General features: G+C 42.3%; 1 protein-coding gene across 5 annotated transcripts in view; it reads right to left on the bottom strand.

Annotated features, from left to right (window-relative positions):
- CACNA2D1 (calcium voltage-gated channel auxiliary subunit alpha2delta 1) overlaps nucleotides 1-23,676 on the bottom strand; it is a 669,683-nt gene extending 646,007 nt beyond the window's left edge. For 3 of the 5 annotated variants that reach the window (XM_059725817.1, XM_059725819.1, XM_059725820.1), the window contains exon 1: nucleotides 23,249-23,676. In XM_059725817.1, coding sequence (XP_059581800.1) covers nucleotides 23,249-23,346 — 98 coding nt within the window. In that variant the 5' untranslated portion in view covers nucleotides 23,347-23,676. The remainder of the gene's footprint in view (nucleotides 1-23,248) is intronic. The other 2 variants (XM_059725818.1, XM_019487529.2) reach the window with 2 other exon arrangements.
- Nucleotides 23,677-25,492: the final 1,816 nt, after the last annotated feature.

Genomic DNA, 25,492 nt, shown 5'->3' with positions numbered 1-25,492 from the left:
ACAGTATTGATCATCTCTGCATTTAAAGAATACACTTAAAAAAGAATAATTACCACATGTAGAAAAGAGCAGGCATGTTATTGTTGCATAGTATGAATAGATGGAAGCAAGACAAAAATACACATTTCAATCTCTTGTTCTGAGCAGTGGTTGAACTAGATGATCTTCTAGTTTCTTCCAGCCCTACCACTCTATGATTGTATGTACAGCTACCACCAGCGGGATGCATACGAACATATGCTAAAGCAGTATTTGGCCTGAAGCAATTATAAGGGTAAGGAAGGTGGATACCAGTCGCTTTATATCATTCCTGCAAGATGGATAGAGTTGGATTAGGAACTGGAGTCTGAGATACAGAAGTATCTCACGTTTTCAAAGTGAAGCAGCAGCAACGCTGGATACACTGTGACAAAGTAATGGTTCCAGAAACTAAAATGAACTACAGAAGGTCCCAATCCTGCAAATACCTTGACGAGTACACCCATGACTATGAGTGGTACCATACAACTCAAGCACTAGTCATATGAATAAGACAGCACCTTAAGAGAGATGTTTAACAAACTTCCCTAAGGCTGCTTACTAAAAAGGATAAAGGCTTGATTATATCCAGTATTATAAAGCAATTTCTACCAAATATAGAGGAAAATTATGATGCTTCTCCAGTTGTCATTAATAGTACATGGACAGCTCTAGGAAGTGCTGCAAAATCTTATTATTTGGGAAGGCATTTAGCTAGCAAGCTTAAGTTGGGGTATTGTTTGGGGAGTTTTTGTTATGTATTTAATATTTTATCTACTTTTAAATGTAACTTTGTGTTTTTACTGTAAGCTATCCTGAGCCTTTTTGGGGAAGGCTGGCATGTACATCTAATAAATAAATAAATATTTGGGGCTCACAGCATTGGTAGTAAGCAAGCACACTTGCATTTTCTGCCCTCCATTCAGATCTGCCCTGCACTGATGATACTGAAATGTTTACAAGGTAGAACAGTTTTGCAGCAATATAATATGCACTGGGGTCTTAACTCACTTCAGAATGAGCAGCTGCACACAGAAAAAAAAAAGCATCCGACATTACCAATGGCATTATTTGTTGCCGACCTCATCAGTAGGGATAGCAAGGTTTCAACTGCATGAACTATACTGCTGTCTCTCTCATGTTTTCTGTTTGCCTGATGTCTTATGCTTGTAATATTAGCTCTCTCAGACAGGGCTGGGGGTTTCTGTTCTTATGTACAGCACTCAACACAATGAGATCTCTAGATTATGGCTCCTAGATGCTTCTGCACCATAAGTAATAGCAGACACACATGGGTAGTGAGTAGAAGCTGCATGAACTGCTGCTGTTCATCTCCACATCTGCCAGCCTGGCACCTACATTGCTAACTGACATCTAATATCAGGACTGGCACAAGAATAGATTAAAATGAACTAATGGTTCCCTTCTCTCTCTAATTTGTATAACTCTCTGAACTTGTTTACCACTGAACAAGGAAAGAGGGATTGCGTATCTGTAGTGTTTAACATATTTTGCCTCAAAGCATGAATAAGTGAAAAGGCAACATTTTATTTCATTAAAAAATAATGTGGACTGAAACTAGATAAAACGTAAAACCATTGTCCTAGCCTCTCTCTGGAGAACATTGGTAACTAAGAGGAGGTTATATGTAGATACACACCAACATGGGAAATCTTCTAAAAACTTCTCCACTAATAGCTAATTGACAGAAGCCTTAAAAAAATAAAAAAAATAAAAAAAAATCAGCTGAAGAAGTAAATTGTGCCTTAGGCTTGTCAATACCAATTCCTTTGGATGAGTGGTTGTTAATATAACAGATTCAAAAGGTTGACGGTCAAAGCTTACAATAAAAAAATACATTGGATTGCAGCAAAGGTGCTTCATTCTTCATATATCCCTGTTCCCAACTGGATATAGAAAATAACAGATATTTTGCTAGAATAACAAGCTGTACACAAAGCAGTATTCCCCACCTTCTAACTGCTAGAGAACTGGGCTTTACAATACATTTCCAAATCCTCTGCAGTATAATTTTAGAAATCTCATGATTTAGAAGCATCCACAAGATTCCTTGGGTGAAACAATACAAGCTAAGAGTCACACTGTCAGGATTTTTTTTTCAATATGTAGTATATTCTTTACCGTAATCTGTATTTATGTAATAAATATATCGAACTGTCAAGAACATAAATAACTGTTAGCCTCTAAAATCATTCTAATAGATATTTGTGCATAGTCTTTTCATGTCTTTGGATAACGTAATAATAACAATTAGTATTTACATAACATTTCACATTTTGAGAAAGCTGTCCAAACACTTCATTAAGCTTCACCATACCCTAGTGAGGAGCAAGAATTATTATCCCACAGTACAAATAAGAAATAGAAGCAGAAAAATGGTAAGTAACAATTAGACCCCAAGGCTCCACTGTGACTTCAGTGAATAAATGATCAGCTCCTATATCAGGGGTGGGCAAAATGTGGCCCACGGGCTGGATGAGGCCCGCCAGGCCATTATATTCGGCCCACGGAGGCCCCTAAAACATTTAGAAAATTAATATTTATCTGTCGTGTGGCCCTTGAAGGCTTGCCAAAACTCAGAAAGTGGCCTTCTGCCCAAAATAATTGCTCACCCCTGTCCTATATGGTCTCTGCAGTGGAGCAAGGCATCCAGACACAGTCCCACCCTGCAGTTCTCTAGGTGGACTGTTTAATGATCTCTAGTTGGGGGATGCAGAAGTGTTTTCCTGAAAAATGTAGTCTGGAAATGATAGACTGTACAGTAAAGTAAATGCCTGTATGACTTCTAGCAAAGCAGGCATGAAACTACAGGATGGTTCATCACAGCATTTGCCTTGCTAATGTCTTTCCTGAAACTGCATCTGTCTTATCCAATGTCTACAATACAGATTCCCACATGAATCAAGCTAGTAACCACTTTCAAATAAAAGGAAAATCAGGTGACTGAAAGATACCTGATGTACTACCAGGCTCCCCAGCACCTTGCGCTCTATTGCACAGACCTCACTTCATTGTTATCAGCCAAAGAACCACAAGCACAAGGCAAAACTCGATACCTCTATAAAGTCTAGCTTTATGTTGATCTGGTTTAGTTGAAATGAAGTGTTATGTTTGTAATTGCTCCCCTCTGAAAACAGGCAGCATTTTTCAGCCAAGAAAACCTTCGTTAGTTGATTATCCAGTTTCCCCAGGTGAAACAAATGTCACATGAGGGTTTGTGTCCATGGTAATTACAGTGATAACAGGCCAAGTTGGCGACTATCCAAATTAGCACTGAACCAGAAGTCTGTACGAAAACAAACAGCAGGTAGAGTATACAGCCCATACTTGTTTATGCATGACATCAATGTATACTGAAAGATTGAGAGACAAATCGGGAGAGAAATTCCACTTGGTAGTTTGTAAGGAAAAAGAAATGTTTTTAAGTGTCTCTCTTGAGATATTTCACTTTACCAGTTATGGAATCTCTACCTATTAGTCTACCATGGACACCTAGAATGGGTTTTTTAAAGGATGTGGCAACTTGCATTCCTTCCCCAATAAAGACCATTAGTTGAACTTGTTTGAACTGTGACTTATGCTCTTAAAATCTTAGTTGCCTTAGACCGGAAAAGCTAGAGGTATATTCCTGGATAGCCAAGCAAGGAAAAGTGCTACTTTAAACTAGTTTTTGTTTTATTGTGTTGGGTTTTATTTTGTTTTTTTGAGTAAGGCTCCATCCAGAATGCACCTGAGCACACACACTCCCGATGGAGCTACTACCAGAGAGAAGCACAGTGCTCCTCTTTTTGTCTCCGAGCGCAGCCAGTTAAGGTAAAACAAAACATCAGTTAGATACTCCTATGCCAGCCTGCTGAGCATGACAAAAACCCCCACTGAGATTAAGGAGTAATCTCTGCCACAGAGCACAAAACCAGGATTGTATGAAGTGGTGTGGTCATTCAGCATAGAAGAACACAACGTCTGTTACTTAATTCCCCCTTTCCAGGGAAAGCTACCCACCTTTCCAGGGAAAGCCCCAGCCCCACAGTCAAGAGGGAACCCAGGTGTCTGGCAGCCCTAGCCAGAAAGCATAATTAATTATATTTAATTGGAGAAAATTATTGGCTACAATGACCAAAAAAGCCAACAGCCAAAAATGTAAATTTCCCTTTTAATCAGTGCCAATCTGCTATGCAACCAATATTGGTGCACCTCTAAAAATTATATAATCTTATAACAGTAGACTGGATTATCATGTATAAGCAAGAGTGAACAGAAAACTCAAAATCCAGCATCTTTTATTTTTCAAGTGATTGACTTGCAACCTAAATAACTTAATTTTAACCCAGTCCAGTTTGCATGCTATTTCCTTGCTTATTTTTCTTTCCTTTAAAAATACTTGATACACAAAAACAAGCTGTCCCCCATCACTTAGCCACTTGCTCCTTGATAGCACCAGCAGATGCTTACTTCTACCATCTGAGGTACAGGAATGACTGCATTAGAAAGTGCACTAGTTCTGAGTTATGCTCTGCCACTGTTTTAATGCGTAGTCTTAGGCAAGGCACTACGCTTCCCCATGCCTCTATTCCTGCTCCCACTCTTTGTCTTCTCTTGATCATTTAGACTATAAATTCTTCAGCTGACATTTCTCTATATATAGCTCCTAGTCAAATAAGGACCTGATTTCAAGCGGGGACACTAGGCCCTTCAGCAAACCAAATAATATACAATACTGATAATTATCCCTGTCTCTCTGGGTACTTTTACACATGCTCCAGAGGTGGGGTGGGGGAGCGCTTTAATTAGAGAGGCTCTGAGAGCTTTAGTCCAAGTGTTTGTTCGACAAGCTTTAGTTCAAGTGCTCCTGCCATCATTTGGAAGTGTGGGGATGCTGATACATGAGACACAGAGGAAGTCTGCTCCAACATGTTGTAATTACAGCACATCAGATCAGCCTCACAGCATGTCTATAAGCACCCTAGAAGACTAGCCAGGAAATGAGAAATAGGACAGAAAGAAAATTGTGCTGACTCACAGTCCATGGGACCATTTGGCTCCCGATGTCTTCATTTTTTTAATATGATCTTTACATAAAGCACTCTGTATTTCTTCCATACGGTATTGCATAAAACAATTGATCCCCAGTGATCATATAATTGTCCTAATACAATTTCTTGCGGTGGGTATTATTTCATTCCATAAATTATCCCATCTACATCAGTTACACGAGTCACAGTATGGGAATTTAGCTTATGGTTTACTGCATAAAATACGGCACATTTCTTCAGGGGAAGCCTGTTGAAATTCTGACTTAACTTATTGGTAGAAAAGAAGTTGGTGTTTTTGTGATAATAACTAATGGAAATCTGTCCACAGTTAACAAGAAAAGAATCCACAGACATGTAGCTTAGTATAAGAGCTAAGGAGCATCCCAGTTGTGCATAAAAGCGATTCATCCAATCAAAGAAAATTACTAGCAGAGAAGTCTTCATATCTAGCCAATGTTATTGCTCTTTAGTTGGTAGGAAATAAATTTATGTGCACAAAAATACAAAACAAGAATAAAGGGACTGACCAGCAAAATATTGAGTAAGGACAGTTAAACAAACAACCAAAAAATCCCCCCAAAACAAAACCAAACAACCAACCAAAGAAACCATCTCTACTCTCAAATTTCACTATCCTGTTTCATCTGAATGTCTATTACATGACTTCACCCTTGTTTTCTAGTCTTTATCACTGCTTTACTTCCTCCCTGCTTCCGTTTGGATAGTCTGTCTTTATTCCTCATGCTTGATTACTATACTATACAACACTCTCCTCCAAACACTGTAATATTAACATCGTTTTCTGACAATAATCTCTTTTTGTTTGTGTTCCTTTCCAGTGCTGCTGTTCTAGCCTATCATGCTACCATTTCAGCTTAACCCAGATGATAAACTGTCATCTCTCTGGATTGTTTTGTGTGCTTGCCATTAAGCCTGCCCTCTGTGAACTTCTGCTCAGACATGTATCCTTCCTGATGGGTCTGTTTATGTGACATATTAATGCAGAAATATGTTTATCTTAAAAACAAATTTTACTTAAAATCTTAAAATTGTACTGTAGGTACATCACCCGTAAACATAAAAGATATATATACATATATAAACATAAACACCCCTAAACATAAAAAATATATATTTGAAAAGTTCTATCAGTTTAAATTGTGTATAAATACATGCATGCACACATTTATACACACGTACATGTGCATGCATGTGTGTGTGCACGCATGCAGTGCATGCACGTGTATATACATATACACATACACACATACACACACACACACACAATTTAAACTGATAGAACTTTTCAAATACGGGACCTGGTTCTTAAATTTTATCGATATGTCTGCTGGTAGAGAAACATAGCAATGTACCTGCAGTCCAGTAAACTTTGGAGTATGCTGGGGATAACTTTGATAGAGATGGTAGAGAGGCCAACTTGGGGGGGAAACATTTTTTTAAATTACTGCTCACAAACAGGAAATAACTGGTTGAAAATGTCAACTTGTGTGTCAGTGGCTTTGAAACGATAGCGTTAAAGACCTTAAACAGAGGAGGAATAAAGGAGAGCAGAAGAAAAAGACCCTAGCCTTCAGAAAAGCAGACTACAACCAGCAAACTGGTGGGCAGGATCCCATCAGAGACAAGTTAGAGGGGAGAAGGAATCCAGGGAAAGCTGGCTGTACTTTTAAAGGAGATCCTTATAAAGGCACAGGAACAAGCTATCCTGAGCCAACAGAAGAATGGAAGATGCAGCAGGCCATCAGCCTGGCTTGACAATGAATCTCTTCAAGGAGTTGAAACTCAAAAAGGAATCCACAAAAGGTGGGCAGTGGCAATGCATAGCGGGTGCAGGTGGGTATGTAATACCTTTTGTTTTTGTTTTTAAGTTCATGGTTCACAAATAGAGGCAGCTACCAGATGATGCAAAAAAAGGGAAGCAAAAAAGAGAAGGAGATAAACAGCCTAGATTAGTGAGAGAAGTGATTAGAGCAGGGGTGGGCAATTATTTGGGTGGAGGGCCACTTAAGGAGTATTGGTGAGCTCTTGAGGGCCAGAGTGGGGACACAGGGGGCTGATCAGGCCTCAGCCCTGTTGCAGCTGTTTACACTCCACAGCAGGGGGAGAAGGGGAGGAAAGGGATGGCTCAGGGACATGGCAGTTTATTGTACCTGGCCGTGGGCCTGTCTGTCCTGCACCCAGCACTGGAGGTGCCAGAAAGAGTAGGCAAGAGTCTCTATGGAGACTGGCCTAAGCCCTGCCACAGGCAGGGCGTGCTCAGTTGTGCAGATGGGATGGGACTGCAGGCGGGCAGGAAGCAGCATCCAGGAGTGAGATGGGTGGACAGAGCCAGGATTATGAGATGGTGACAGCACAGGGCTGGGGCCTGGGGCAGAGCTGCAATCTACTTCCTGCATGTCCCTGCAAAAAGGTGCTGGTTCAGCAGGCTGGGACATCCAGGGAGTGAATCATGGCTATGACCCAGGTTCCCAGCTCACACTGTCACCCCTCCATCATCCCAGCCCTGGCCCCATCCACCTGTCCCACACCCAGACGCTGCTCCCTGTCTATCTAAGGCCCCATCCAACCCACCCAGCTAAGTGCACCCCATCCCCAGGGGTCCCAAGCTGATTTCCACCACCCCTCCCACTGCATTCAGCACCCGTGGTGGTGGGTGTGTGGCAGGTGAGCCCAGGATGCCTGGGCAGCAAGGCCGGGGTCCAGCAGCACCAATAGTGAGAACAGGGCATGCATGTGCTCCTGGGCAGTGGGGGCTGCCACCAGGAAGCCAAATCTAGCCACCGTGTCACTCACTCCTCCACTCCACAGACTATATATAGTTCCTGGGGTGCCTGAGAACGTGCATGGGGATAGTGCGGGATGCACCAGGCAGCACCTCTGCCCCCAGGAGCAGGACGAGCCACACGTGCCTGGGCCAGATGGAACCACTTGGTGGGCCAGATGCAGTCGATGGACCATATTTTGCCCACCCCTGCATTAGAGATCACTTAGTAAAGCTAGAGGCTTTCAAGCTGGCAGGGCTGGATTGGATGCACTCTAGGGTACTGAAGTCATTGGCTGAAGTAATTTCTGACCCATTAGCTATCCTCTTTCAGAAGCTAAGTGAGGTCCTGGGTAACTGGAAAAAGGCACATATGGTGTCCACCTTTAAGAAAGGAAGGAGGAGGATCCATGGAATTACAGATCAGTCAGCCTGGCCTTGATACCTGCAATGATAATGAAGCAAATCCTCAAGGAATCTACCAGGAAGCACCTAAGAAGAGAACAACATGATAAGAAATGGCTAGCATGGATTCACCAAGAGCAAGTCATACCTGACCAACTTGACTTTTTTCTATGATAAAGTGACAGGGTCTGTGGATAGGGCGGGTCGGAAACCGTGGGTGTAATATACCTAGACTACATCAAGGATTTTAACACTGTCTCCCATGATATTCCTATTAACAAGTAAAGGAAATGCAAGCTAAACAAAAGTACTTTAAAGCAGATATGTAGCTGCTTAGATCATCATGCTCAGTGAGTAGTTCTCAATGGCTTAATGTCTAGTTGGGATGGGGAACCCCAGGGTGTCCTGGGTCCAGTATTATTCAATCTCTTAATAAGACAGACTGTTCTCTGTAGCTGAAGGGGACAGAACTAGGAGCAATAGCCTCAAGCTGCAACAAAGGAAATTTAGGTTGGACTTAGGAGGCACCTTCTGACCATTACGGCCATCAAGCATTGGAATAGGCTACCTAGAGAAGTTGTGGACTCTCCATCCCTGGATATTTTCCAGAAATGGAGACATTTGGCTCGGATGGGTTAGTCGAGGATGATCCTTCCTGGAACAAGGTGCTGTATTAGATCATCGTATCCCTACCAGCCTTACTTTCCTATGATCCTATATTTATTGTATTAAAGATACCTTAATCTAGGGGTTGATGTACCAGTCTATTTAAATTGCTCTCACTGATTTCTTTATTCCTTTTTAAGGCTGAAACAAAAACTTGGCATATAAGTTGTAAGCAACTGCCAGGTATATGCTCAGGATCTAACTTGATACTATGGTTAGATTGGACTGAGGACCAGGATACTCCCATACAGCAAAATGTTCCTACTGCAGATGCAGTCATACCAGAGGAGATGCATCCAATAACTCTGCCAGCAGAAGTCTAAATAGGTATGTAGGTATAAGGCTACGGCAATAGTGTAACGATGGGTGGGTGCGTGGGACATAAGTCCTGGGTGCTGCGTGAGGCAGAGAGGGATCAGAATGGAGTTGGGGGAAAACCTTACCCTCCCATCCCTGGTAGGCCAGAGATGATAGAAGTGACATGTGAAAGGAACCAGTTACCTTCTGTTTTTCAGTCTAACTTGAAAGAATACCAACAGAAGGTAACTGGTTCCTTTCACATGTGATTGAAAAAAGCCCAAGTTTTTAATACATGAGATATTGTTGCTTTAAATGTCTTGCAGAATTTAAATATAATTACCTGAAAATCAAGATTTTATACTAGAACGTGAACCAAGTAATCAGGTCTGCATAATGAGGGGTTAAAACTAATGACTTCTATCATCTCTGGCCTAGCTGAAATTCAATGCTGAGCTCCAGAACCAATTGCTTTAGAAAAAAATAAAGGGAATGTATGAAAGCAATTTATGTTTTAGACTGTACAATATTAGATACTTGGCAGAATTTTAAGGAAGGGATGCACATGCATACACACACACACACAATATATGAATAAGCACACACACAATTATTGCCAGTCTGAAGAAAAAATTTGCCAGGCCTTACAAGGCACTAAAAAGTCCTCTTTTACATGGACACTTGCTCAGCAGGGCTTAGACAATGAAATGATGTCAGGGCTGATCATTTAACGGAAAATGAATCACCGTATCTGATATCATGCCTGGTTTCCCTTGTGATAGGTAACTATTCCCCTTTGCATAGGCTAATATGAGCATGCATTACACACAATCAGTCCCTGACAGTGATAACTCATTCCCTTGGGATTATACCTGCATATGCATAATAAGAAATTGATTAACGTGGATTCATCCTTGAGCTTTGGATTTATCTGACTTTACTCTCCTGTTCACCAGTACAACTCCATTTGCTTCAGGACAATTATTCCTGACTTAAACTGATGTAAGAAAGATCAAAATCTGGTACCAAATTATTGCTTTGGGCATTTAAGATAGGAAGTAACCATACCCTGTATTGTACAACAGGCTAAGTATATCCCTACCATAATTCTACTCACATCACAACAGGGATTAATTTAGCCACAAGAACCAGATTCTGCTTTTGGTTTTACCAGTAAAAGAGCAGAATTTGTCCTTGCACCATAGGTTATTGTACTCTTCTGCAAATATTACTGGGCCTTTCTACAGCTGACCCATCCACTTGCATTTACTAGGATTTCTGCAAAATAAAAGAAAAGCAAAATTCAACAAGATGTCATAGAAGGAAGAGCAGCTTTGCAGGTAACATACTGAAGGTGTAAGGATTATACAAATTTCCTTTTGTTGTGAACATAAAAATAATTGCTGTGAAGAGACCTGTTACTTGTACTTGAAATCTTACTGCTTCAGTGGTTACCAGGTAATACTTGTTAGTCATAGGATTCATTCATAGTGGGAAATAAAACCATCCCACCTAACACACTCCACCTTCCCAACGTGCACACATACGCATGCATAAAAGGATTAGAAAGTAATTTCAGTAAGCAGCTCTGTCCTTAATACCTTCTACCACAGCACTTGTGCATCATGAAATAAGAAGCGTATTTATTCAGACAGCAATCTTGAAAGGTAGGATTGGAACTGATCCCCATTTTACACACGGGGAAACCGAGGCACACATTTGTTAAGTGACTTGTCCGATGTCACATCAGAAATGGACAGCAGAAAAGGGAATGGAACCCAGCTCTTCTGAGTGCCAGGCTACCATACTAATCATTTCTTTCCCATCCGCTCTTATTAGACAATGCTTCTAAAATGATCACAGCCCAGTTTTCAAATGAGCACCTGCAGCTTCTACCGACTGCAACGAGAATTGTTTGTGCTCATTATTTCCAAAAATCTGGCCCACTGTTGTTCTCATCAGGGGCAATGATGGGGATGTAGCAAAAGCAGTGCCAGTAACCCACGCTGCTGGTGTGAGTCAGAGATTTCGGCCTGTTTCATGATGCCGTCTGCAGATTTTTGCTGACTCCTGTATTAGTTTCTAAAAATGCTATTAAGCTTATGTTTTACAATCTGTGTACATCTGAGGAGTAGATATTCCAGGGATTAACTTTCCCAGTTCCCTAGACCTTCAGTCATCAAAAAGAAAAGAAAAAGGAAGAAAAGGAAAAAGAAGCAGGTATGACAGCACCTTTTCATTTGTTCTATAAAAAGCCTTGTGAAGCAGATAAATCAGAATTATTATCCAGCCAAGAAAGATCATATGTATGCAGGTTTTTGAGGCAAGGTGGGAGTATGAAAAATACACAGCTCCAGTAAACAGGCTTTAGCATTTATAACACACTGTTTTTCTACAAAGGGCGTTACAAATATTCATGCACAAATGAATTCTGACAGTCACCCCCTGCCCCATGAAGGAGGTGAGAAAATACTGCATTCCCTATTTTACTAATGAAAGAAACTGAAGTGGTAAAGAATATAAATGGGGCACAAGCAGTCACAAAATGCATGTCTGCACTGCCACCAAGCCATGCCCAGGACGATGACCATGAAGCACGTCCCCACTCCAGTCAGTGACCCCCAGAAAGGAGGCAATGTAGTCTCTTCAGAGTACTCATCCCAGCAGTGGTCTTATGCGCTGTCTCTGGCATGCCTCTTGGCACATGCGCAGGGCTGCTAACAGGCATTATGCTACCTCTGTTCTGGGATTTGGCATACGTGGAGAGCAGGACTGAGTTAGCAGGGAATGCTTCATGGCAGCACGCCAGGACACAAGACTGAGGTCACGCAGACCTGTCCAGAGAGATGCTGTATTACACGGCTGGACCACTGTAAGTACAAGGCAACAAATCCTCTACAGACAGCAAAACCAGAAATAAACAAAGCTGTCTTTCAACTCTTTCAATTCTTTCTACAGAATAGATACTGCTGAAGACACTTCATAAGGAGGGATTTTGTCCTAGGGAGAGATTTTGCCAGAGCAGGCAATACTAATGGATCCATTAGTAAAGGCCTGCACAATGGTACAACCCCTCTCCCTATCCCAGTATAAGGCCGAGTCTTATTATGTAAGACCTGAGCGAAAGGAGTCTTACTCAGTCTCACTCAGATTACTTTAGCTCCCGTGAAATCCAACTCCAACTTAACCTCCATGTAAGAAGAATGGCTTATAGCAGTGGTTTTCAACTTGGGTGGTGCAAGAGCCTTTCAAGGATGCCTCAGCGCAGGTGCCATCACTACCGCTGCAGCAGGCTGAAACTTCCCCACGTGGCTAGCCCTAAGCCGGGCTAGGAAGGGCTGCAGCAAAGATGGGAGGTCTGACCTGCATGCTCCTGCCAACATGCCTCTATCTCCAAAAGAATTGTGGGGGTTGGACAGAGAAGGACTGCAGCATGTATTGCCTGCTTTAGGTTTATCATATAACTCTAACGCAGGCAGGACTGTAGGCTCCTACCCCAGCCCATCCCGGTCTGGCTCCACATAAAGGCACCCAGGGCAGCCCAACCTGGCTACAGCCACTGGTGGCAGCACTGCTGTTGAGAACCAATGAAGTAAGTTGAGACAGGACAACAGTGGCTTTCAAATAAGCTGCAGCCAAATACAAAACACTTATGGATGGGTGCCATGAATCTAAAAGGGCTGATAACCACTGGCTTATAGCTACTGAATGGCGCACTCACTCCCTTATGGAAAATACTTGCAGAATTCAATGCCGGGGAAGCCAACAGGAATCTGTAAATATCTGATACACTTCTATAGAAAGCACTCTACTTAACATGAAATTTTAATGCAAGAATCATAATCATACATGCTGTCCAAGAATCGTGCTGTATTAAAATTGACTGTTAAAGCTTTAAGAATACTGGAAATGGACTGAACCATTGCACTCATTCTAAAAATTATGCTCCTGTGGATGGCAAGAATTAGCCAAAAGGTTCTCTTTGATAAAGCAGCAGACTTCACTAGGCCATAAATGGCCCACCATGTCTTGTACATGCACCAATATATGCCATGAACCTGAAGAAATATAATATCACCTCAGAAGTGAATAGAGGATTGGCAGTGGAAAGCACTATTTGGAAAATTCATTTCCGTACCCTGGTGCCAAGTCAAGCCCCAGCACTCAACTTCTTGGTTGAGACCCAGAGCTCTTTGGAGTGGAGGGCCTTGTGCATGCCATCCAGGATGAGATTACTGCTACAAACAACTGCAAGAAGTTTATCCTCAAAGATGACAAACATGACATGTGCATACTATCCAGTCTTACCAATAAAATGATCTACCAAATGACAAGCAGAGGCCAAGTTCTTGTTAGGTGAGAATGTGCCAAATGGCACAGTGCCTTAAACAAGGTAGTGCATCAGCAATTGATACATCAGCCAATGGTACACATAAAGTCCACCAAGAGTGCTGGAAAATGATAAAACCAAAATTTACTGGGATATAAATAACAAACATCACAGATCAACTGTGGCACACTACCAGCCTGATTTCCTGGTTGCGCAGAAGGCCAATACAGCACTACTCAATGATGCTGCTATCCCCCAGCTTGACAATGTGTAGCTTACCATCAGAGGGAAATGAGGAAAGTACAGTGACCTGACATGAAGTGAGAATGGTACCAGTAATACTCCTTGTGAATGGAGATGCATCACAATTGATTGTAAAGGCTTAAAGTACGGGTCAACAAGATTTTGCACTCTGCAAGTTGAATAAAATGGTTCCATGGGATGGATCTGGACTGCAGGCCATAGGTTGTTAACCTCTGGCCTAAGGAATGCTGGAAATGTAACAAACCTTCACACTTATTCAGAAGTTACGCTCCTATGGACAGCAAGTGTTACCAGAAAAGGTCCTTCAGTGTGTGTTAGCAGCTACGGCTCTGCTGTTTATGGCCTGCCATGTTCTGCACACACAGAGCCTAGACGGAGCCAGTATAGGGGAAACCAGGTTTTGCTGCAGAAATAAAGCAGGACCAAACTGCCTTTCTATGAAGCAAGCAGAGCAAGCTGGAGGGCAGTTTGCCTTAGAAGTGTGTACATAATCTGTGATTCCTTCCACAATGTTGCAGTTTATGGTTAAGTAGGTAATCCTTGCTCAGGGATATGCCTAAAGGAACAACCTGGCTCCAGAACTTATTTATTTTATTCTTGTTCCTTCCTTTCATACAAAGGTATACAATATACAGTGCTATACAACAACTATACAAGTGCTTCTCTTCCTGTTTACAAGAAAGTATGCTTATATAAATATGCCTGGAGGTTATATTCCTTAGTCCATGCCTGTCTTCAGTTTTCTCCAAAGGAATGGATTTAATTTCACATTTTAAGGTGGACAGATGTGGCATATTATCTATTAGTTTTCTCCCAATAAGGGACAGATTTTCACATTCAATGGTATGTTTATGAAATTCCTACAGTTGAAGAGAAAATCCACCAAGATACTGGAGGTAAAGGTGAAGGTAAATACCATGTTTTGAGATGAGGCCCAGTCTTTATTCATGTGTCTGGCTTGCATAGTTTCAACTGAGCTACATCATTGTTTATGTAAGGCAAACAAGATTTGGCCTGTGATTAGCAAATTATAACAACAACAAAAATGCCATGGTAGAAAGTTAGGAAGTTAGAAAAGATCTGGGACTAGGAAATGTTTTAACCTTTTGGGACTAATTGTCTCAATCCTGGTGTAACCAGACTCCAACTGAAATTCATCATACTAAGTACATCACTGTGATCCCTGACATTAGAAGTATCCTAAAAAAAAACAAATTGCCATAGCTTCCCCTCCAAATATAATAGTCTCATATACTGTTTGGTTGCCATAATAGCAAGGGATGATTTGTAGCCCTATGTTGCTATTTACCTTAGAAATTAGGTCCATAGTGTGTCAAGAAATGGGATAGGTATATTCTGCAGTCCTTATTCAGGCAAAATTCCCACCATCTTCACCTGAATGTTAATCTGAGGGCCACAGATGTTGGGCCTACGTTTGTCATGTGGCAAAAGCTTGAGAATTTATGCAAATGGTTACCATAAACCAATATACCCCATGATATATGATTTTTTGAAAAGCCCCTCTTCTTTTTATGTATTATAGCCTCCATAAGACAGGTGCAATTTCAAATCAAAGTTCAAATAGTTATGCAGAAAAATCTGTCACCTAGCAAACCCAACCTTCATTGCTTTCCTCTTGAATGCTGGAACAAAAGAGGAGCAGGGGGATGGGTAATTAAAATAGAGAATGAAAAATCCAACAAACAAGTGTTATAATAGATAGACATATTATACATGGAGTAGTGCAGGCACTGCCTCATACAAAAACAGCCTGATTTTGAATTACTGTAATTAACTGCAAAAGCTTGCTGATTTGTTGATGCAATATAATGTCAATCTTTTTCATAAACTTGTTAGAATCTTTGTAAATAAACAGCAAAAATTATACAAGGAGCAAAAACTCAGTTTCCTATTTTTAATCGCTCCTCAGTGCTGCATAGTAAAACGTACATTTCTGAGGAACAAGAGAGAAATAAGCTCATTTGGGCCAGGAGTCTTTTGCAACCCACTGATGCAAAAGAAAACTATTGAATTCAGTAAGAGTAAGATTAGACTCTCCTTTTTTTTCCTCCCTGTTTAAGGAAAAAAAACCCTATGAACCTAAATCCACAAATTCTTGCCTATGTATTGAGTACTTACTCAGGCAAAAAAAAAACCTTTGAGATCAAAGATATTTCTCAAAGTCAAGATAAGGGTGTTAGAATCTGACACTAGGCAAGAGTAGGGTTGATTTGGAAAGTGGCTTCTCAGACGAGTAGGTCTGGCCCACAGAAATCATCCCAATGATCTCTGAGAGGCTCCTGTATATATACCTCTATTACTAACATTATTAAAAAGACAATTAATACTGATTTATTTCAATCAGAGTGAAAACATGTCTATAAGGCAAATCCTACTAGAGCACAAAAACATTCATTTCAGTTTTACATAAAAATTAATTTACAGTATACTCCTCTGAAAGACAGTTGCTTGTAAACAAAGACACAGTTGACTTATTTTCCTTCATAAAAATGTGTGTTCTCTGCACTCCAGCACGGGAATGTACATTTAACAACAAATGCCCAGGAAAAAAAAAATGATCCAAATGCCTTTGGAGTAGGAAACATCAAGGCTGTTACAAATTATAAAAATAAATTAAAGCAATTAGGATATTTAAATAGTAGTTAATAATCACTTATTTTCAATAATAAATTGCACTGTAACTTTGATCATTTATATTAAGTCAAACCCCCACTAATGAAAGAACATGTGTAGGAGGATTAAAGAGACAGGAGTAAATTCCACCAAGTGTTTTTCATAGAACTTCTCCCTGATCTTTTTATTCAAGGGAGGCAAGTTTTGGCCTCCAACTAGAACAAACCTTGGCCCTTGCCATTATACAGAGAGGATCTGTACCCCCAGAGAAACTATACTGCCTTTACATCTTTTCTGAGGACAATGGTGACTCCCCACCCACCGAGTCAGCAACATGAACAAAGCTCCCACCTCTATGACCTTAGCCACCAAGGAGGATCCTCAAGAGGAGTACCATGCATCACTGCCCCTCATCCACCCACCGAAAGATAACCCACTCCCTGTATGAGCCCTACCCAGCCTCATTTCTTGAGGACCTAAAGAACTGAGATCCTCGGACTTGGGAAGTAAGCTGATTGCTTAGATGTTTGAAGAAACCCTTTGTGTGAGACGTCGGGGCACGATCTGCACCGCTCTCAATTTTACCATGCAGCACTGCACACCAGGAAAACAACCCGTGACCAAATTGGCAGTCCCAATGGCAGCCAAGCTGCCACTGTCTTCAGACTGACCAAAAAGTTTATACAGTCAGGTTCCTAGGTGTACTTTGTTGATGGGAGCTGGGATCATTTCTTAATTATCCAGGCACTTTGAAAATGCCACCCAAAAACAACCATGCTATTGCATAGTTAGCAGGCTCAACTTAACTGAACTAAAACAAGGGGTTGGCAACCTTGACAGCACAGGCTGCCTTTCCAACCTGGTCCCCCAGCACAGACCACAAGTCTTTGCCCCCCAGAACAGCCAGCTGCCTTTGCTTACCCTTGCCATCGATCCCCATCCCCTCTGCAGCAACAGTAAGCACAGACACGCAATAGAGCAGCAGGCTGCACAGCAGAGAGGAGCATTACAAAGGGAACAAGTGGCATGGAGAAGCTCTGTGTTCCCAATCCCACATGCCAGGTCACATCTTCACAGGCTGGACTGGACCTCTTTGCAGACTGAATGCAGCCCAGAGGCCACAGGTTGCCAGCCCCTGCACTAGAACATTAGACTTCCAGGGGTAGAATTTGTCCTCAGTTCCACACAAACAACCATATTAACATCACTGAGATTTAACCGAGGGCAGGACTCTGCTATATTAAATATTAAAACTATTTTAATGTCTTATATATCCTAAATCCTGACACTGTGCACCACATGAAAAAGCAAGCATCTGTTGGATCTAAGACATGCATCCAAAATAAAATGCTTGACCAAAACCTCAATTTGTTTATATTAGCATAAACCAAGACCAAGATGGGAATCCCACCTTTTATGATGATGATGATCAATTCCATACTTTTAACAACAGTATTTATTGCAGAATTCAAGCCTGAGCCCAATCTTACAAATTACTGAAAAGATCTGACTCATGGTAGTGAGAACTATATGCATGAGAAGTGGCACAAAATTAGGCCTTTCATAGACACAACAAGAAAAAAAAATCAGGACAGTATTCTCAGACTCAGACCATTTAAATATTCATTGATACTCATCTTGCAAGAGATGCAGACAGAATGAAATGCTCATACTGGAAAGGACTGAGAACAATCTGAGCACTAAGGAAAGGGGATGGTCAACAGGGAAAAAAAGGAAATTGCCTTTTTTTCCCCTTTACTGACTTTTCAATTTTTGAATTTGAATTGAATTTTTTTAGAGTGCCAGTGTCACCAGTCACAAAAATCCAGATGATGATGTGCAGCATTTCTGTAAATAAGCCTGATTCAGTATTTACTAGAGACATAAATAAAGTATAACATTTGGGTGTAGCAATTCATAGTTGTGGTGTAACAATTTTAGCCTGATATTATAGATAGGGGTTTTCTAACCAGGAGGTAGAAATTAATGTTATTTGGGGTCCGATTTTGGTATCTGGCATTATTTCCTTTATAAACTGTCTCAGCAAACAACAGTTTTAGATGTAGTAGGATAAGACATTCTTCTTCAGCTGTAAAAAAATACAAAGGCATTTTGAGCCTGATCCTGTTTCAATTAAAGTGCCTGGGAACAGGAATGAGCTAATTATTTTTTCTTGAGCTACTAAATTATCCAGTACTGCAACCCTTAAAGCCTAGAGTAGTCCACTGGTTAAATAGGGCTACTTATTTTGGTATGCCTATGCACATGGGTAAAGGAGACAGAATTAAGGAATTAGATAGATTTGTGTAACCCAAATTATTCTTAATTGTTTTCAAAAGAATAAAATATGTTGCTACTATTTTCCCACTAAATTAAAACATCCAGGTAGATTAATATTTTAAAAGATATATCCAATAGGGTTCTGTTTAACAATGAAGGTTGCCAAGCTCCATCTCTTTCTAGCAGCTGGATTCTTGGATAAAATCATTTTGTATGGTATGGACAAGGCTATTCTGAAAATAGCATCACTATAAGATGAAAGATGGCAAGGACCCTTACAACACTGATCTATTTCCATGAAAAAAAAATGTCTCGCGATCAATGCTTGAGTAGAAGTTTTCCGTTTATATTTGCACACCTCATAAAATCTCAGAAGAGATATCCAAGAACTAAAAGAAAACAAAACACCATTATGAAAAGATAGGGGGGGAATAAAAATATGAATAATTTCCCATTCACTACTTGTATTGTTAAAAATGTGTGACAGGAAAAAATACCTAGGCATCCAAAGAACTTTTGTTTACTACCATCACACGTACAGACATGTACACATTCACGAGAAGACAAAAGTGATCAACAAACTGTTTTCTAGTTGTCTTTTCTGTTTCTACTAGAAAAGTATACATACAAGATGATGTCCTAAACACCTGTGGTTTTATACATCTTGTGTAATGTTTGGCACCCACACACATGCTGCTAAGAGAACACGACGAGGTGATATTACACTTCTCTGATTCTAACTGCATTACATCTTGGACTTTGTATTTAATCCATTTACATGAGGCTCTCTTTTCAGTGGGCATTTTTTCCAGTAATGAGTATTCCTATATAGGAACAATGTTATTTTTAAATGAGACGACTCATATTTTATAGTCCACTAAGGAACCCATCCATTCTAATATTCAAAGCTAAATGTGAAATTGTGCTATCATAGATTTAGTAATAAAGACATCAAATAACATTTTACTGGATGTGTCAAAATGCGTAAGTATGAAAGTTTATAAACACATTTAAAGTATACAGGTTTACAATCTTCCACCTGCCCTTTCTGCTACTAATCGTTTTAATACAGAAAATGATGCTGAGTATCAAGTCTAGCCCTGCACAGTTATCAATGATGGATCTGAACTTATGTTCATGTGAAGAAATCAAAAGATAAATGCCTCAATCTTGCAAACCTATTTCATATGACTCATCCTTACTTCAATGAATAGTCCTGATGACATAAAAAAGAATAAGAATGATTCATATTAATCTTTCTGAAAATTTGCTTGCCTATAGATATGTGCATAATTTACTTGTTATCCTTATGTAGTTTATACATTCTGAACAATAATAAAAGGCATGATGACTAACTTAAAGACCCCAAATCTGTGTCTTGTAGATCATAAGTACATAGTTCATATTTTAAAGTCTAGCGCAGCATGAGGGCCATCTTAAACAAAAGGGAAGGTAGGGAGAGAGAGGGGAAAAAAAACCCAAAACTAAAAGATTAAAAACATTTTTTTTGATAGAACCAAACTTCAAGTTCTGTCCAGCAGAACTTGTTCCCAAAAGGAGAGATACTGAAGTTCAATGCAACCAGTTCTCAATTTGTCAAAAATCAACATCATATTTTTATATTTTAGTTATTTTATGAAAATATCCAGGATTTCAACTCAAAGTAGTACATCAATCAATTTTTGGTTGTGAAAAATATAAACAACATTTTAATATTCCACTTTCTAACTGCGGTCACAAATATACTTACTTATTTAGAAAATGAAATTAAAATAGCTCTTCATTTGTTTTAATTATTACATTATTCATATAACTCCAAGAGTGTGCCATGCTATCCTTACCAGTAAAGCTTCAAAAACACACCTAAGTAACATTGAAATATTTTAATCTGGATAGATCTAGATATTAAGTAGACATCTGTGAGAAAGAAATGCACTGTGTGCTGTTACCAGTAGTTCAGTTATAAGTAGCAGGACTATCATATACAGCAATAGTCTCATACAAGTCCAAATGTCTGCTGCGTTGCATATATAATTGAAATATTGGGAGCTGAGATAAAGCAAGACCGCTGTATTGCGTGTGGCACTATAATGTAATAGTTCTTTAACATACGGTAAAATAAAAAGGATAAATTTTAGACAGACATATAATATACGGTGACCAGCAATTATAACCAAAGAGAAAAGCATATCTACTTATATTCTTGAATAACCATACACAGAAAATCCCCCCAAATAGTACTAAAGCATGCAAACAAAATACTACAAACAGCCTACATGACTGTATCAGCTTTTGGGGTTTTTAAATGAATCATTCAGGTTTGCATTTCATTCAGCATGGATCTGTTCTATTATGCTGAGTTCCCATACTTTTCTTCATAATATATCAAAGCCTTTTACATTGTCAAAGCAGTGACATTGATCAAATGGCTGAGGATCTTTCAAATTAACACTGGCAAAACCTTTAGGATTTTTCTTCAGGAAAACATGTTATAATTGCATTGGACTGATTACTACAGTATACAAGAACCCCCCTGGTCAAGATACATGTCCTAAAATATTTTCTGATGCCAAATGTACAGAAGAGTGGAATAGGAAAAAGTAACTGGCCAATGATGAGCTGTTTATGAAATCTAAAAGTATATAGCCTTGGACACGCAGAATTCTTCTCTCTGAACACCACATCGATATCATCATCACGGACCAACTTTTCACAGACACCTAACAGGGAGAACTGTGTGTCAGAAACATTGGGGAAATGTCAGACATCAGGCGCCAAACTGCCTTTGGCTAGTCTTTTTCTTTTCTTTTACTGTCTTTCTTTTCTTTTCTTCCTTCCAGCTCTCTATTTATTGTTTTAAAACCTAAAATGATGTATTCTTATTCGTATCTTTTTTGCTTTGTTTTTCTCCATTTATAGTGTGCACTGGTGAGCAAAGCATCATTCAGCAATCAGTTGTTAAAAGCAGTAACCTAACATTGTTTTCGGATGCACCTGTTACATCAGTACTTTTTACAAAGCAAGTCTTCCAATTAGCTTCTTGTGCTGTCTCCTAAATGAACTCAAACTTATTTCCTCTGATCTCATTTAAGGGAATTACCTTGTTATGAAGGCTAGGCAGACACTGTAGATTAGTTCTATAATATTTCACTGACTTGATTTAAACAAGAAAGTAACAGACAGCAAGCAGACAAGGTCGAACAAATAGGTGCTATTTCCAAAATAATAATAATAATAATGGTATTGTCTTATCATGTATTCCTTATTGTTAAAATAACACTTTATTCTATTAATTTTTGTGACTTAAAACAACAAAAGTAACTGTGAAGGCAAGTGATAAATATGCAGTGAATGGGCATCCAATTTTTAAAAACAATATCTCTTTTATATCATAGTGAAATTTTAACCATCATAATACTAGCCAATTATAGAACATCTTGAGTTTGATTTCCATCTTTCTTCATATTTCTACACATTAGATGCATTTAAAAAATGAGGATTCGCTGTATGACACGTTTTACTAATTCACCGAGTTAGACAAACACCCCAGCCCTATAGTCTAAGCGAACGTAGCAAGGATTTCACCAACTGCTACAGCGGCATTGGGTTTTGTGTGGTTGTGCGAACTCTTTGTTTTTGCACAGCACACCGTCGCGTGCTACTCTCTCCCTCCAAGAACATAAAAACGATGCTCATCTGTGCGCTAATAAAACGGTGACACGTATTCCGCTCAGAAGATATTAAGTGATGCTTGTCTCTTTTTTCTTTTTTTGCACGCGCCTACCTTTTCGTGCCCATCCCCAGAACTGAATTCACTTCTAACCCACCCACCCGCCGTTGTGAGAAGAGGCAGGACTTGAAACGACTGGGTAAAAACAAAACAAAAAACCCCCCAAAACAAACTCATCCTTCTGCACACAGAGAAGCGAGGGAATTTCAGCCCAGCATCCCACGATGCAGAAGTCATTGACCATTCAGCTTTGTTTTCTTTGGGTGAAATGCAGTGGAGCGAGTCCTCCACTTACAAGTTACCTACTACAGCTGAACCCACATCAACTAAGTGCTTCAAAGAGAGAGGAAGAATAATAATAATAATAATAATAATAATAATAATAATAAAGTCATTAGCTCAGACTGGTTTTCTTCTCTCTTTCAACCCTTAGCTGAGATGAGAGCACAATGTGCTGGGGGTCCCCCCTTTGCTTCGTCCTTCCTTGCAGCGCTGATAAGCGGAGACGGTCCCTGGTCCTTGCCAGGGCGGGCGCACACCCCGCCGCCAGCCGGCCCGGGCACGGTCCCGAGCCCCCGGGGCGCTGCAAGGGGAAGGGGAAGGGGAAGAGATGGGGAAAGGGAAGGGGAAGGGAAGGGGAAGAGATGGGGAAAGGGAAGGGGAAGGGAAGGGGAAAGGGCTCTCTTCCTTTTTGTTCCCACGGCTGCGCGCCCGGGCACGGGGTGGGGGGTGGGGGGGAGGCAGCGCGAGAAACTTTGCGGCCGGGGGAGCCGCTGGCGGCAACTCACGTTGTGGCGGACGGGAAGGGTCCCTCGGAGGAGCGGGTCCTGCCCGCGGCTTGCAAAAGTGCGAGGAGGCTGAAGAGGAGCCGCCAGCCAGCAGCCATCTTCCCCCGCGAGGCTCGCTGCCCTTCCCGGGCCGGCGAGGGGCAGAGCCGGCGCTGTCGGCGGGGTCCCCGCCCGCGCCCGGAGCGGCACCGCCCGACCGGGGACGCGGCGAGGGGGACGCGGGCTCGGCTCCGCTCCGCTCCGCTCCGCTCGCCCCTACTCCCGCAGCGCCGGCTCCGGCTGCCTCGGCTCCGCCGCCATCAGCGCCACTTTTGTAACAGATCCGTGTGTGTATGTGTGTGTGTGTGTGTGAGTGTGTGTGTGCGTGCGCCTCTTCCCTGATTTATTCCCCTGATTGCAGCGGGGAAGGAGGAGGAGGAGGGCGAGGAGGCGGCGGGAGGAGGGAGGGAGGCGGCCCCAGCCCGCGCCTCGCTCCTTACAAGGTGGCGGGGGGAGGCAGGGCGGGCACGGCTCCTCCTGCCGCCCGCCGCCCCCGGGCTGGAGCCTGACCGGCTGCCCTCCGGGACCCGGCAGGTTGCACCCCGGCCTCCGCTAGGTTTTAAGGCGGGGATGACTGGCCCCTTCCCCCGGCAAGCTGAGAAACCTTCATCCTCCTCGTCCCAACCCTGTCCCTCATCCCCTGGGCAATGTGGGGACTCGCCTATTCCCCCTGCAAGCTGAGAAAGCCTTCATCCTCCTCGTCCCAACCCTGTCCCTCGTCCCCTGGGCAATGTGGGGACTCGCCTATTCCCCCTGCAAGCTGAGAAACCTTCATCCTCCTCGTCCCAACCCTGTCCCTCGTCCCCTGGGCAATGTGGGGACTCGCCTCTTCCCCTGGCAAGCTGAGAAAGCCTTCATCCTCCCCGTCCCAACCCTGTCCCTCGTCCCCTGGGCAATGTGGGGACTCGCCTATTCCCCTGGCAAGCTGAGAAAGCCTTCATCCTCCTCGTCCCAACCCTGTCCCTCGTCCCCTGGGCAATGTGGGGACCTGCCTCTTCCCCTGGCAAGCTGAGAAAGCCTTCATCCTCCTCCTCCCAACTCTGTCCCTTGTCAGTGTGACCGCTTGCCTCTTCCCCTGGCAAGCTGAGAACCGTTCATCCTCCTCCCAACCCTGGCCCTTGTCCAGGGGCAACACATAGGGGGTGAATGCAGATGCATGTGCACCCCCTACAAAGGCGCCACTGGGCGGTCACCAGTCACCACCCCGCCACCAACACAGCTGGTGGCTTCTGGGGACGGTCCGCAATCACCACTGGCCACCACCAATGCCACTCGCCACCCCCTCTCCACCACCACCCCTGCCACCGACAGCGCCAGTGGCATTTACCGGAGCTCCCGCTTACTGCTGCCAGGCTCCTGCTGCCGCCATGCTCCCCCCAGTCACCACGGGTATGTGTCATTCATGCCCTTGTCCTCCCTGGCAATATGATGACTTGCCTCTTCCCCAGGCAAGCTGAGAAAACCTTCTTCGTCCTTCTCCCAACCCTGTCCCCAGGGGCAGCCCGTCCTATCCTGCAAAACCTGCAGCTGCAAGAGGCGCCGCACCCAAGGGTCCCAGGTCCAGCCGCTCTCCCTCCCTCCCCTTCCCCCCCCCACTGCCAACACTGGCTTCTTCATGTCAGGGGGCCCCAAAACTATATTTTGCAGGGGGCCCCAAAAAATTGTGGGCCAGCTCTGTCTGTCCCTCGTGCTCCCTGGCAATCTGATGCCTTGCCTTTTCCCCTGGCAAGCTGAGGAAACGTTCTTTGTCCTCCTCCCATCCCTGTCCCTTGTCCTCCTAGGCATGAGTACCACATGCCCCCTGAGGCTGGGGGGGCATGGGGAGGTATGGCAACTACCTGCAGGCAGCGATAGCAATGTCGGCAGCAGAGCCATGGTGATGGCGAGCAGCGAGCTCCTGCAGACGGCCACGGTGGTGTCAGTAGCAGGTGGGGAGGGTGACAGTGTCAGCAGCATTTTTTGCAGGGGGTGCACCACCAAGCTCAGGGTGCCCGTGCACCCATGTACACCCTCTACGCATCGCCAATGTTCCCTGAAAATATGATGACTTGCCTTTTCCCCTTGCAAGCTGAGAAAACCTTCTTCATCCTCATCCCAACCCTGTCCCTCACCACAAAGGACATGGCTATGACAACAGAAGTTATGGTAGAGGTGATATTTTTTATTAGATTTGGGCAAAAAACAATTCTTTAATTTTGCCAAAAT

Source organism: Alligator mississippiensis, chromosome 4, assembly GCF_030867095.1.
Source record: "Alligator mississippiensis isolate rAllMis1 chromosome 4, rAllMis1, whole genome shotgun sequence".
Taxonomy (NCBI): domain Eukaryota; kingdom Metazoa; phylum Chordata; order Crocodylia; family Alligatoridae; genus Alligator; species Alligator mississippiensis.
Note: the sequence above shows the minus strand (reverse complement) of the source record. Positions and strands in the feature narration are given on the sequence as shown.